General features: G+C 34.0%; 1 protein-coding gene across 2 annotated transcripts; it reads right to left on the minus strand.

Moving 5' to 3' along the window:
• Positions 1 to 414: 414 nt before the first annotated feature.
• Positions 415 to 4516, minus strand: SYTC (Calcium-dependent lipid-binding (CaLB domain) family protein). Of its 2 annotated transcripts, none has more exons than XM_088212437.1 (12): positions 4193 to 4516; positions 3299 to 3397; positions 3125 to 3175; positions 2926 to 3049; positions 2638 to 2756; positions 2447 to 2548; positions 2258 to 2332; positions 2048 to 2124; positions 1715 to 1964; positions 1254 to 1625; positions 890 to 1018; positions 415 to 812 (listed from the first exon to the last, which is right to left on the minus strand). In XM_088212437.1, the coding sequence occupies exons 1-12, from the start codon at positions 4301 to 4303 to the stop codon at positions 684 to 686; spliced, it is 1638 nt and encodes a 545-aa protein (XP_088068563.1). In that variant the 5' UTR covers positions 4304 to 4516; the 3' UTR covers positions 415 to 683. The 2 variants fall into 2 exon arrangements, with proteins under 2 accessions (XP_088068563.1, XP_088068564.1); XM_088212438.1 differs by lacking the exon at positions 4193 to 4516 and adding an exon at positions 3641 to 4119.
• Positions 4517 to 16278: the final 11762 nt, after the last annotated feature.

Consider the following 16278-nt stretch of genomic DNA (forward strand, 5'->3'; position numbering starts at 1 on the left):
TGACCATAGGAAGCTTGTGGTGGCGGCATTGTGTTTCCTTTTGTTTTGGCAACATGAAAAAGAAAATGTTTAGTTTTATTTTTAGATTATGTTTAGTTTTATACTTCTACTATCAATACCAATATACATTACATAGGAGACTAAACTAGAAAGCTTTTGAAACTACAGAAATTAAAGTTGTGAAAAGAAAATGAAAGAACTGATCTAAATATCTTAAAATAATAAGGAGATCAATTTAGTATTTTGTCCCATAATATAATACACATCATTGACAGATATACATATATATATGTATTCATTCTATTTCTTTTCTTCAATTATTCTCATACAGCAAAACACATTCTTAGTTTCTGATTATCCTCATTGCAAATCTACATACATCTCAACATTTGCAGAGGAACAAATTAAGTAAGATTCTATTGATCAAACAAAATGATTTGAATCTATTCACTCACAAATTTCATTTACAGCCAAACAGTAAAAAAAAAACAAGAATATTTTTCAACCACACTGGGTAAAAATACATTATCACTTCAAATTTACATTCAGCTTTTTCTTCCCTTTTTTCTTCTTTTGCTATCTAGTAAATCTTCAAGTAAATTTCCTGCTGTATAATAGTTTCTCAAAATCCTGTATGTATCATATATGTATAATTCTCACAAACACAACACAGCCATTCTACCTCAAACCATTGTCCACTGCATCTCCACATGTATCATCCCGTTTTTTGAGTTGATAAGATTGTATTTCTGGTTGATCCGTCCATTGCGCACAACATCATTGAGGTTTATTTCCACATGTCCCAATGATTCCTATATAAACGAAAGCAATTTGAAGAGTTGCTTACAAAGATACGAACAGAAGACAAGAAAAACACTAAGGATAATACCTTTGATCGAAAAATAAAGGCTCTCCGCTTGCTAATAACTTGAAAACATATCTTCTCGTTCAAAGGAGGTTTCTCAAGTGTGAACTGGAATTCTTCGTTCCAACGTGGGTCACGAGTTTTCCTGATCATCTGATTAATCCAAATTGAACATGAACCACCAGACAAGCAAAAGCATTTACAACCACAATGGCCTTATTTGATATGCTACAAGCCTACATGTGCACGACATAGACTACTTTCGGAGATCTTTTTCTGAGCACAATTTGAATCAAAGATACAACACTCTTATGTACATAAACATGTACCATATGTTCATACAATGGAAAGATAACAGAATAATTAGTTATTCAAGTAGGAATTTTACCTTTGTTTTCTTCTTTTCTCCTCTAAAAAGGACTAGAGCATAGGGATTGTTATGACTTTCCCCCTCCACATCCTCAGCTCCTACGACCATCACGGACAACAGACCTGCTCCACTTAAAACCTCCTCGTCAGATGATCTGTCAATTCCACTTTCCCTCCTCCCATATCCATCCATAAGTTCAATAGCTTTAATGCTGTCTTCTTTGAAGGGGACATATGCGAGCTCAACCATAAGCTGCCCTCGTTGCTTCTTTTCTTGAGAATCACTCATACTTGAATTCTTGAGCAAATCAAGAGTAAACTCCTTTGTCTCGCCAGCTGTAAGCTTTTTCAGGGGAACTAACTGCATTCCCAAAGGGTCGTGTTGACCAACCTGAAAATATGACAAACAACAATAGCAATACAACTTCAAATCTATCTTTCTTCTGGTCCAAAAACTTAAAAAGTGGATAAGAGTGAAACCTTGTCCCAGTCATAGACTTGTAATTGAAGGACTTGCGATTGGGGATCCTTCACAATAAGCTTGAAATTTTCATTCCATTCAGGATTCAGGTTCCTCTTTTTTATGGTGGTTTTCTTCGCTGGCAGCCTCTCTCCAGTCAGGCTGAGTTTGACATAAGGATCAGAAGTTCCCAGGAAATCCTTCTTTAACAGTTTAAGCGCACGAACAACCTTTACATGCAGTAATCCCACAGGCTTCTTTATGGCCACTCTAAAGAAATAATAAGAAGAGCGGTCAGCTCAAGTTAGCAGGTTCTAAAAATTTGATAAATAGAACAGTCTAGTATAGCTTACGCTGAAGAGTCAAGGATGGGTATTTCAAGAGTTTGAGGCCACAGGTAGAGGTTTGCGACTTGCTTTTTTATCGTTTTCTGTACAGACATGAGCAATATGGACATGTTGGCATGTGAAATTGGTTAACACGATATCCAACTGTCATCCAAATTCAAACATCTACATAAAACCCAGCTCCTACCCATAATAAGAGGATCATCAGTTCAGCACCTGAACAAATTGATAAAGACCAGGTATGGACATGAGGTCTCCTCCAAGTACTTTTGTTCCAAAGTCAACATGTGGCTGAATAAAAATAATTAGCAGAAATGATCAGGACAAAGGTAATCAATTTCATCGACTTAAATACAAAATGCAAGCAACAATTATACCATTTAGTCCATAGGGAACTTTGTTTACCTTCTCCATCAATGATACTATGATGCTTGCAAAACAAGGAAATGTAGGTACAAGAGGTTTTAATGCGATCCTCGGTGCAGCAAATATTTGCAAATCCACTAGCTGGGAAGAAACACAATCAGTCTTCCCAAAGAAACACAAAAAACTAAAATTTCTTGTGTCTCAAATTTGATCCTTTTTCTTTTTCTGACCTGAATTGTAATCCGTAAAGACAATAACTTTAACACCAAAACTATGTTGGGATTGCCTGCCCACCTAATTGCTGGTTCCATCACTAGCTCCTTTTCATTGGTCTCATAGATTTTCATACCTTCAAAATACATTGTTTAATTAGCAAAATTGGAACTTCGATGAAACAATAAGGACAGTGAGATTGATATTACTGGCTTTGAGAAATGGATCCAGACATAATGAGTGGCAAAACAAAAAGGCTAAATGTAGCTTTTTTTATCCAGATTTATAATCCTTTGAGCACTTACCTTGAATTACCGGAGGAAGAGTTCCAAGACTAACAACATCGAAATCAATAGATTCTATCTGAAACTTCCCGATGTACTCTGCGAATATAGGTTGTGCCATGTTTCGGATTGTGCAACTAATTGCCTATAAATTAGAAAGAAAAAACTCAAGCTTCATTAATCATCATGGAGACTAAAATATTAAAATCAATGAGATTACCTTATCAATATAAGGCCACATATCAGACAGAAATCTGTTCAACCAATCCACCTGCGCAAAAATGCAAAGGCACAATCAACAAAGTGACCTTAGATTATATAAAGAAATATAAGGTCTGAAGAACTAATCGATAAATTTGAAATCGCAGTGAACGTAACTATCTGCAGTCCTTACCCGTTCATAATCTGGGTTCTTCACCCATAGTGGAATGTCAGGTAGAAGATCAAGCAAAGCATCGGCATCAAACTCATCAAGTGACTTATGAGCTGGATCCTGCGTTATGTAGAGAAACAAAAGGTTGAAACAAGAACTTTTTTTTTCAATAAATTTAGTTTCAAGAGCATGGATTTCATATTTCTAGACACCATCGAATTATCATTCGAAGGCCTGCATCTATGTAGACTGTACAGCACTTCACTATCTATTCTGTATTTATGTAGAACACAAATAAAACAATTTCTCGCCAAGAGCAGCTTTTAATGGATCAAATAAGATTTAGAATCAAGGTTAACTAACCATTTAAGAAGATGACTCTGATTTCTATATTTACACCATTATATGAGAAGGTTTTCCATGAATGATCAAGCTCCATGTTCCACAATTCTTTATCATAGATGTAGACAGAGACAATAGAATCATAGATTTGGATAAGCATTATTGACCACAATTATTGACCATTAGAAAAGCAATAAAACACCATTTTATATTTCTCAGACTGCTTAAATATGGCTCAGCAACACGCTAAAAATCAAATGTCAGACCTTCAACTCTAATGAAATAGTACCCGATGCAACATGCATGGAGCAATAAATTGCAGATCAAACAATTAATTGTTCCCCCAAAAATTTACGAGACCCAGTTCTCCAAATCTCAAATCACCAAACAAGCAACCACCACGTGATTTACTGATTAAACGTTGAAACCAAAAAAGAAGAAAACTTGTAAATGAGCAATTTTTCTTCTTTTTCAAACATACCCATGTCGTAAAACACATCACTGATCAAAATCTATAAAAGAAAACATCAAAAGCCAACAGAATAAGAACAGATGATGAGTATTTACTGTTACCTTCACGTGGTTGGGCTTGGAGTAAACAAATAGCAAGAAACCAAGAAAGAGTCCAATGGGGATTCCGATAGCAAAACCTACGATACCCAGAAAACTGCCCAAGAATCCCATCTCTGAATTCAGCTCCAAGAATAAGAAAAAGAAAATAAATGGCAATCTGAAACAGTGAAATGGAAAAGAAAATGTATTGAAGAGAAAATCATGTATTAAAGAAGAAGATTTTGATGAAAAGGTCTAGGAAGGAGACTAGTTAGAAACGTAACGAATGTGATTTAAGAAACCGCCAAAACAAGAAGACACGTTGGTTTCCTATTTTGCTTCAAAAAAACAGTGCGCACTGTGCTCCTCTCACAAACCGAGGTACGCAGTTATATCACAGCCTTTACTGCTCTTTTCGAAATGTCTAAAATACCCCTGCCTTTATACTTTTTCTATAAAAGGTATTAAATATATGTTTGTTTACCAAATCCCACTTCCAAATAAATAAATAAAGTCAAAGTTTTAGTTAATTTCATTACTAAATTAAATTTATAATACCATTATTAGTAATAAATAAATATATTTGTTAAAAAATTAATAATAAAAAATAAAATTAACAATATAGTCATACTATCAAAAGTTTATATAACATATAATTTTAAAATTTATAATTATTTAGATATTTAAATAGATAAGAATAGCACAATCACACATTTGTAGCTAATTAAAAATTAAAAAAATTATATAAATAAAAAATTGACCCATAATGTATTTTAATTTGATTTTTATATGTATAATATTTTTTTATAAAAAAAAAATATGTTATATTAGTTAATATATTGTAATTATTTTAAAAAAAATTATATACTGCAGAGTAATTATTTTACTAATAAATATAATATATTTTTTAAAATTTAACTCGTATTGATTATAATAATTTTATAAATATATTATTAAAATAAATTTTTAATTTTATTAAATTAAATATTATGTACCGAACTCATAATACGTTCATAAAATTACAAACATAATGTATTCGGTATGATTGTTATAAGTTCTATATAGTAACTTATTTTTACTTTTAATATTCCTTATCATTATATGAAAAAGGCTATTGATGTAGTATATGGAAATCATAATGGGAAGTACCAAAACATCGTTTAAAATGTTTACATGTGCAAGCATCTATTGTTTATAATCATGTGAGATCACAATCCATTTTATATCATAATTAACATATATACATACATATATGTATATATGCGTATATGTAGCTTATTAAACAAGAAAACCAAAAAATAATGTTAAATTGTAATAAAAATTTGATGATTTTTTTTTTTTAAATTTCTTTTAAATCAATTGTTTTAGAATTTTTACTGAAATTATTTCAAAAAAATTATACTATTTAGTAATCATACATTATAATATGTTAAAAATCAAAATGTTCATGAAATTTTTATAAGATTACTAATTCGAGACAAAATAGTTAAAACTTTGTGTTATAATTAAAAGTTACGAATTAGAATTTAATTAGAAACATAACATTTGTAATTTTATATGTATGAAATGACAATAACTGATGTATAATATTTGATTCAATAGTTAATTTACTGATATATCGTAAGAATTACAATGATCCAACATTTTTAGAAAAAAAAAAAATTACATAGTTTTATTTATTTATTTATTTTTCAAACAACTAATTACCTAAAGAAATTAAATTTTTGTCTTTCTTAATATTCTAATATAATTATTGAAGAACATTTTTGCTTTTGGGCAACAAGAAAAGAATATTAAGGCTTTGATTGTAATCTTTAGATGCCATTTATGACAATGAGAGAATAGTAGTTGGCCACCTAAAAATAATTATGTGTAGAACTTTTGCTTTCATATTTATTTCACATATATATATATATATTTATATATTATAGTTTGTGCATATATGTAAGTATTACTATACATATAAAAATATTTAAACATAGTATTAAATAAATTAAAAATATTTATAAGAATATAAATAGAAGCTTAAAGTTATTAAAGGTACTTTGATAACATTATGGACATAATAAATTTGTCAGCTTTGGAAAAGTAAAAATGATTCATATTTTAAGTAAAGTGTATTAAAATTAAAATAATTTATGGAATAATCTTTGCAGAAGATTCCTTGGCTTTTACAAAATTAAATTAATATTTTAAAATAAGGTTTGACTTCACACATTTTAAAATAAAATTTTTTAATTTATTTAAAATTTGATATTCAATATTTACTTCTAAATAAAAATAATAATTACCCATTTTCTTTGACTCGCGTAAAATTCAAATAATAATAATAATTACCATGTTGAATATTTTTGAATTAGATGCAGTCGTTATTAGTGATGTTTTCTCTATTTTTCAATGTTTTAATAATATTTCGATTTCGTAAAGTACAAAAAATAAAATTGTATCGCACACGTATTTATAAAATAATTAGGTGATATGAACTTTAGTGTTATCAATCCACCAAATTTGTTGATTCTCCTACTACAACAAGATATTTGAATAAAATAAATTGTGTTTTATATTTAAAAAATATCCTTATAAATAAATTATTTTATTATAATAAATAAATAAATAAATGTGACATGCACGTGAAACATTAAAATATTGGGTTTTTAATATTATACATGTGTCCTAACCATGAACATTAAGTTATTGGTCAAAATTAATGAATTTGTGACCAAAATTTTTAATCATTCACGTTGTTTGTAATACTCGAACTCGAAATTTGATATGAGATTAATTTTAAAATTAAAAAATATATAAAAATATAAAATTTAAATTTATAACTTTTTATTTAATGTAAAATTAAGAAAAAAAATAGGTGGATGATAAAATTGAAAATAATTTTGAAAAAAAGTTGTGAATTTTTGGATTCAGGGGGTATTTTCGAAAGAAAAATCAGAATCTGGAAGTCAAAACGCAATTAAGAAAAAACATGTCACGTAGGACCGCCCAGTTAGCAGTCCCGACAAACTGGAGCGCGTCGCGTAACAAGGCGCGTTGACTAGTGCCACGCGGGAGGCCACACTAGCAATCCGCGTGCCCACGATTGGATGACCTGGATGCGTTCTCGGGTGCGTGGACGGTCCGAATCCGTTTCCTCCTCAGATGCAATCAGACGGTCACGATTAAATGTGGTGAACGGTTCAGATTTTTTCCATCTTTAAATATGATCGTACGGTTCAGATCAAATCATGATGAATGATCTAGAATCATTTCCTCTTTAAACGTAATCAGATGGCGATGAACAGCTCAGATTTAAGAAAGATGGGTATAAATATTTTACTTCACACCAAACCCAAACCCTAGCAGCCAACCCCCCGCCCGAAAAAAAGAACAAGAAAGGAGCCGACCTCTGCCCGCCACTGCAGCAGAGCCACATCTGATTGCCAAAAAAGGTAAAAATTCTCTCATTCGCTCGGAATTTGATTTTGAATACCCCCATGGCCAAATAAGAGAAAAAAGATCAGTGGATGAGTTAGAAATTATGGGTAAAACCCGGCGGTGCCGCCGCAGAAAAAATAAAAAATCACATTCGATGAGCCCCTTCTCGATTCCCGATTCATGCGATTTTTCTACCATTGTATTCGCCATTCTATTTTCTACTGGTAAACCGAAGAAAAATCGTCAAGCTGTGAAGATGAGCCGGTGGAGCCACCGCACCGAAAAATTCTCGCAGGGATGGGTATAAAACCGATTGAAACTGGGAAAAAATGGTCAGACCAAAACAAACCACCGTTGCGGGCAGCAGTGCTGTTGTCAGAGCACGGCGGTGTCACCGTGCCAGAATTCTAAAATTGGCCAGAAAAGGTTTTTAAAACCGATTTTTCGATTTTTTTGGGTATTTCTAGGTACGTGAAGCGTGTTTTAATTTCTTCAGAAAAATTTAGAAAATTCAGGGACTGCCAGTAGACACAGTAATAAGTTCAATGTTTTGGATATCGATTCGGATAAAAATCATTCGTTTTATTCCCTGTTATGGAATTGAAGTTTAATTAATAATAATATGGTATTTTGCATAATTTGAAAAACTTCGAGAATTAATTACAAGTTACTAATGGAGTCAGAATCGATTATTTATTATTATTGATCCTGTTTAACCGGTTGTTTGACTTTACAGCTTTAAATGCATGATAATATACTGAAATTGATAAAATAATTCAGTTGTGTTTCTTTAATACATGTATTATTTGTCTTTCGTTGATTTACAGTTAAATTATGAAACTGAAAGGTAAATGTAAACGAAAAATTATTTAATTAAGTGAATGAATGAATTGTAGCCTTACTGGATAACATAAGAGATAGTGAACGGATCGGGTACATAGAGAACCCCACCGTGAATGTCACCTTATACCAGACGAGGTATCGAGGATTGGTATTTTGGCGCTCATACCGGATGGAGTACGGGGACGACCTGTTTCACCCTTAACGGACGAGGTATTAACGGATAATATTTTTAGCGCTCATACCAGATGGAGTATGGGGACTGTAATGGCTCGAAAACTTGAAATGAAATAAATTATAAATTGAATACAGAAACGAAATAATAAGTTAGGGTCTATATTTCTTGCATAATAATTCAGAATACCTAATAGGACTACGGGAATAACCATTTTAAAAGAAATTTACGAAAAATTAAGAATATAAATAGAAAGTAAACAATTAGGTATCCTATTCGCTACTCTCTTGTGGATCAGAATCTGGATCTTGATTCTCTTGATCTGACATGGTTAATGAAAAACTGAGCTACATTAGCCTAGTAAGAATGTCATACTACTCATCGATGCAAAAATGAAGGTTGGTAGAAATCATATAAATAATTAATGGAACTCTTAATTTAAGTAAATTCATTTATCATAAATAAAATTATTTACCACATACTTACCGTAGTGAGATTTTCAAAACTGACTCATAAAGACAATAACACAAATAATATTATAATTTCATTTTCAATAAGTCGAAACAACAACTTTCTCTTTTATTAGCCTACTAGTATCCATGGGGTCCATAAGAATGTCCACACTATGCGTGAATCTTTATTCAATATTTTTAACTAATGGGTCATCCCCATACTCCGTCCGGTATGAGCGTCAAAAAATATTATCTCTCAATACCTCGTACGTTATAAGGGTAAAACGAGTCATCCCCATAACCCGTTCGGTATGAGCACCAAAATACCAATTCTTGATACTCCGTCCGGTATGAGGCAACGTTCACAGTAGGATTCCCTATGTACCCGGTCCGTCCACCATTTTTCAGGATATGTAGTAAAGCTACTATTCATCCATTCACTTAATCAAATAATTTTTCGTTTACTTTCAATTTTCAGTTTCTCAATTTACTGTAAATAACGTAAAACAAGCAATACATGCATAAAAAAAATACAATCGAATCATCATACCAATTCCAGTGTATTATCATATATTCGAAACTGCAAAATCAGTCAATCAGTTAAACATGACAAATAGTAATAAATAACCAGTTCTGATTCTATTAGTAACATTTAATTATCGATATTTCTAAATTACACAAAATACCATATTATTTATAATTAAACTTCAATTCCATAACAGGGAATAAGGTGAGGGATTCTGACTCGAATCGGTGTCTAAAATGTTAAACTTGCAGCTGCACCTACTGGCGGTCCTCGGGTTTCCAGTATTTTTTTCGGAGATTAAAACACGTTTCGAGTATCTAAAAATACCCAAAAAAATCTAAAATCGGTGTTAGAAACTCTTTCCGACCAATTTCAGAATTCTGGCACGGCAGCACTGTCGTACTCTAACAACGTGGAATGCCTCGGGCTGGCCGTTTTTGGCAAGTTTCAGCCGATTTTGACTGATTTTGTACTCATTCTTGCGAGAAAATACGTTAAGGGGCATCGGTTATCCCAAAAAAGTCAAAAAATAGAAGCTTACCAGCGGTGGAGTTTTCTGGTCCGGCAACTCCGCCAGCTCACCTTCATGGTTGGGTGTTTTGCTTTGATCAACCTGTAGAAAAAGGAATGGTGATTATAATGGTGGAAAAATTACACAAAATGAGAATCTTAAAGGACCTCATCGGAGGCAGTTTTTTTATTTTTTTCACGGCAGCACCGCTAGACTTTACCTGTAGTTTTTGGCTCATCCGCTGGTCTTTTTTCTCTGATTTGGCCATAGAGGTGTTCAAAATTAAATTTCGAGTGAATGAGAAAATTTTTAGCTCTTTTGGTGGTCGGAGGTGGTCCGGCACGGTGGCAGGCGGTGGTCATCTCTCTCTCTCTCTCTCGGTGACTGGTTCTTCTTCTCCAGTGGGGGGCTGGCGGCTAGGGTTAGGGTTCGGTGTAAAGTAAGGTATTTTTATCCATCTCCCTTTAATCTAGACCGACCATCGCATTTTATCTCGACCATCCGATCGCGTTTAAGTAGGAAGTGAATCTGCACCATTCATCGCGATTTAATCTGGACCGTATGATTGTGTTTAAATATAAAGTGAATCTGGACCTTTCATCGCGATTTGATCTAGATCCTACGATATCATCTAAAGAGGAAACGGATCCGGACCGTCCACGCGCGTGGGAACAAATTTGGACCGTCCAATCGCGTACACGTGGATCACCAACATGGCCTCCCGCGTCAGTGTACCTTGCCACGCGACGCGCTCTGGTTTATCGGAGCTGCTGACTGGGTGGTCCTACGTGATACATTTTTCTTAAATTACATTTTGACATCTAGTTTCTGATTTTTTTTTTTCAAAAATACCATCAAAACCTAAATTTTCACCCCTTTCTCCTAAATTATTTTCAATTTCATCATCCACCCATTTTTCCTAATTTTTACATTAAATAGAAATTTATAAATTGAAAAATTAAAATTTATACATTAATTTTAAATATTTAAAATTAATTTTGGGTATTATAGAGACGACCGGTTAGTTGACAATGTTGAATAATGATTCACGCGTAGTGTAGATATCCCTATGGACCCCCATGGATATCAATAGAAAGATAAAAAGAGAAAGATGTTATTCTTACTTACTTGAATATGATATTATGATGTTGTTGAGTTATTATCTCTAGATGTCAGTTCTAAAAATCTCACTACGATAAGTATGTAATAAATAATTTTATTTATGATAAATGAATTTACTTAAATTAAGAGTCTCATTAGTTATTTTTATGATTTTTACCAACATTCATTTATGTATTGGTGAGTAGCGTGATATTCTTATTAGATTAGTGTAACTCACTCTTTTCATTAATCATTTCAGATCAAGAGGACTAAGATGCAGATCTCGATCAATAAGGGAATTGTGAATATTTCACCACCTGAACTCCCTTCAAAAGCTAGTGAAGATCGTCCTAGGATACCTAATTTTTTTTCATTTATTTCTTTATTTTTTGCTTGTTCTTTTAGAATGGTCATTCTCATATCCCTATTGAGTATTCTAAATTATTGTGTAAGGAATATAAACTCTAACTTTATTATTTCATTTTCGCATTCAATTTATGATTTTATTTCTTTTCAAGTTCTGGGTTGTTACATTGTTTGTCAGAATATTAAATTCCTTTTTGCACTATTTTTAAATATTTAAGTGGTTATTGTATTTTTTTTTTTGCAATTTTAATCCATAAATGTTTTAAAAAAATTAATTTAATTATTAATTGTTAATACATATTAATACCATTAATGAAAGTATTATATAGACGTTGAACTTATGACAGTTTCACTAATGGTGTTAATGTGTATACTCTGAACTTATGAGATGACCATTATCGAAGTTATTGTTTGCGATTGAAGTATACATTTTTTAAAAAAATTTGTATTTTAATTTTTATGTTAGATGCCAAAATTTAGTATTTTATTTTAAAATAGACTAGTTAAAATATTTTAAAATAGTACAAATATTTAATTTAATATTCTATTTCTTTATCTTTAAAACATGTTTTCAAAACTATTTTAATTACCTCACGAACACGACGAGAGATAGTTAAAAATAAAAGATATAAAAAATATTCATGAATAAATAGAAATAACAATAGAAAAGTCAAATTAGAATATCTAATTATCCATCCAAATATCAACTCTGATCAAGTAGATAAATAAAACAAAAATTTATATTGGTCAGATTATGTGAAGACTCAGAACTTTGGATAAAATAAAATTATAATTTAAATGCAAAAGTGTATAAAAACGTTAGAATTTACATTCCTTACACATATATTAGCATACCCAACAGGGTTACAGAAATGTTCATTTCACATCGGTTTATAAAATAAAAAACGTAATAACATATGAAAATAGTAAATAAATATTGTGCGGTATTTAACCTCCACTAACTCTTGATAGGATTCGGAGGAACACCTATTCACATCCCTCATGCTAATTAGAATCTAGATCTTGATATGAAATGGTTAATAGGAGGGGTGAGCTATATTACCCTAATAAGAATATCATACTACTCACCTGTAGCGCCCGGAAAATTGAAGAAGGAAAAAAAAAAAAGGCCACGTCAGCAGACCCAGTCAGCAGTCCTGGCCAACCGGGACCTGCCACGTGGTAAGACCACGTCGATCTGGGATGGGCCACGTTGGCGATCCGCGTATGCGCGATCGGACGGCCCAGATGCAATCGCACGGACGACCCAGATTCAATCAAAAACGGACGGCCCAGATTAAATCAAAATGGACGGCTGAGATCAAAAGGCAAAAGGGTATAAATAGAACCCTCACACTAGACCACAAAACCCTAGCCGCCTGCCCTCGCCGGAGAAGACGAACCAGAAGCCGGCTGCTGCCACCCGTCGCCGCACCGGGGAGATTTCTGACCGCCGATCGAGGTAAATTTCATACCCCCGACTTGTTTTTCCATGCTGATTTCCCCTGTGGCCAAATCGGAGCCAAAATCCTGGCCAAACGGCCGGAAAACACGGTCGAAACCCAGCAGCGCCGCCGCGCCCCTCCTCTGTTTTTGCCTCCGATGAAGCCCTTCCCGGCCTCCGTTTAATGCAATTTTTATATCACCGTGATCACCATTCTTTTCTCTACAGGTTGATCGGAGCTGAATCACCAAAACACGAACTTCACCGGAGAGCCGCCGCACCCGAGAGCACCGCCGCCAGTAAGCTTCGGTTTTCCGTAATTTTTTGGCCCCCCGAGGGCCCTAGGGTTGTTTAATCGCAAGAATCGATGCAAGTGTGGCCGAATTCAGCCGAAAACGGCTGAAAACGACCAAACCGAGGCGAATCGCCGCCGCCGTGCCGGAATTACGATATTGGCCAAAAAAGGGGCCCTGGGCCTAATTTGGGATTTTTGGAACACATGCAGGTACCAGTAGTGCGTTTCAGTTCCCCGGAAAAAATTCAGGGAAAATTAGGGACAGCCTGTAGGCGCACTGTGAAGCCGTGTTCGGACCCCGAAACGAGTAAGGACCCCTCACCCTATTTCCTATCACGGTATTAAGGTTCAATAAATGATAAAACAATATTTCATGAATCAACGAATGTGTGAAATTGCTTAAGGTCGCTAATGGAGCCCGAGTCTAGTGTGTTTGTCGGTTAACTGTTATTTGGCCTGTTTTACAGTTTTAAATGCAGTATGAGGTTTGATGTTTTCATTTTATAGTTTCGTGTGCATATTTTACTGTTTTACTGATTATGGATTGAATGACTGGGATATTGATGCTGTATGTTGTCTGTTTAGCATAAATTACCGTTTTGCTTATTTGTATGTGGATTGATAATGCTGACTGAGGGAAAAGAGAATGATAGATCATGTAAATGGGTAATTGTATAATGTGGTCAGCCTGACTAGATATCCTGGGAGATGGTGAACGGACTGGATCCGTAGGGAACCCTACCGGGTTTGTGGTCTCCCATACCGGACGGGGTATGGAGATCTTATGTGTTTTAGCGCCCATACCAGACGGGGTATGGGGACAGCCCATTTCACCCTCATACCGGACGGGGTAATGAGGTTTATTATTTTGGCGCCCATACCGGACGGGGTATGGGGACGGCCCTGGAATATGATTTCAAGTGTTAAGGGTTAACGGGTAGCGGGACCCCTATGGATCCCCATGGATACTAGTGGGCTGGTAAAAGAGGAAAAATATATTGTGTAACGATTGAATTACAAAAGGCTTGATAAGTATTATGTTATACAGTTCATATATGATTTCATGATGATGATAATGTTATTGCTTTCGTATACTATTTTATGGATTCCATCGAGGTAAGTGGATGATGAATGATTTATTATTGATAAAAGAATTTATTGTAAATTATGCTCCATTGGTCTTTTTGTGTTTTCTACCCACCTTTACCTCCGTGACGGTGAGATATCGTGATGTCTTTACTGGGCTAGTGTAGCTCATTCCTTATTTAATCATCTCAAATCAAGAGGACATCGTTCCCGAGCCGGTTCCGCAGGAGGACGACGAAGGGGACGCCTAAAGACTCCATAGTCATATTCGTAGCTTTTACTTTCAAGTTTCTCCTTTAGGTAGTTTGATCTTTTATATTTTATGAGCACATTTTTTGTTTTAGTGTAAGGGATGTTAATCGAATTTTGACTTCGCTTCCGCATTTGATATTTTTAATATACATTTCATTTTAAATTTTCGGGGCTGTTACATCACCGATACAGGAATCGAAGGCTGATAAAAATTATAAAAACAACCAATAGAGCTCTTAATTTAAGTAAATTCATTTGTCATAATGAAAGCCATTTATTGCATATTTGCTATTGCGAGATTTTCAAAATCAATCTATAGAGACAATAACTCAAATAACATTATGATATCATATTCAAGTGAATAAAAATAATAACTTTTCATTTTTTATTTTGCTTACTGGTATCCTTGGGGGTTTATAGGGGTGTTCCATTACACATGAACCTAATATCTAAACTTGTTAACTAACCAGCCGTCTCCATATCTCGTCTGGTATGAGCGCCAAAAATATCATCCCTCAATACCCCGTCCGGTATAAAGGTGAATTAGGCTGTCACCATACTCCGTCTGGCATGAATGCCAAAAATACTATCTCTCGGTACCTATTCCGGTATAAGGTAACGTTCATGGTAAGGTTCCATATGTACCTTATCCATCCACCATTTCTCAGGATATTCAATAAGACAGCCATATCCCAAGTTTTCATGACATTGATAATCGCGGCAAGTTCTAAGTTATAGATGTGGTAGTTTTTCTTATGACTCTTCAATTGTCTAGACTAATAGGTTATGACATTCTCATGCTGCATCGGAACACAATTCAGCCCCAATTAGGAGGCATCACTATAAGCTGTATATCCACATGTCCCACTCGGCAAGGCCAATACCGTTGCAGTAGTCAACCGTTTCTTTAGTTCTAAAAAACTTATTTCACAGTTCTCACTCCACTTAAACTTGATGTTCTTCTTTGTAACCTGAATCAAATGAGTAGCTAAACTAAAAAATCCTTCTACAAACCTGTGGTAATAACCTGTCATTCACAAAAAGTTACGAATCTCTTTGACCGAGGTCAATTTCTCCCAGCTAAATACTGGCTCAACTTTTTCGGGATTCACTAGCACTTTATCCCTTAATGTGATGTGCCATAAGAAGGTAGTCTATTCGAGGCAGAACCCAAACTTACTCAACTTTGCATGTAACTTTTTTTCTCTGAGAACTTGTAAAACTTGAGTCAGATGGTGAAAGTGTTCCTTTATACTTTTTGAATAGAGTAGGATATCATCAATAAATATAAAGACGAATTTATTCAAGAATTGTCTGAAAACCTTGTTCATCAAATTCATAAAGATAGTTGGTGCGTTGGTTAGTCCAAATGATATAATCAGGAACTTAAAGTGTTCGTACCTAGTTTGAAAAACTGTTTTAGGAATGTCTTCTGCCCTGATTTTTAATTGATAGTAACCTGAATGCATATCTATTTTGGAGAAGACCTGGGCACCCTACAATTGATCAAAAATGTCATCGATCCTGGAGAGGGGGTACTTATTCTTGATTGTGCCCGTGTTCAATCCCTTGTAGTCAATGCATAACCTGTCTCAACCCCTTTCCTTACAAATGTGACTCCAGCACCCCAATG

This window comes from Carica papaya, chromosome 2 (genome assembly GCF_054855325.1).
Source record: "Carica papaya isolate Zhongbai chromosome 2, ASM5485532v1, whole genome shotgun sequence".
Classification (NCBI taxonomy): domain Eukaryota; kingdom Viridiplantae; phylum Streptophyta; class Magnoliopsida; order Brassicales; family Caricaceae; genus Carica; species Carica papaya.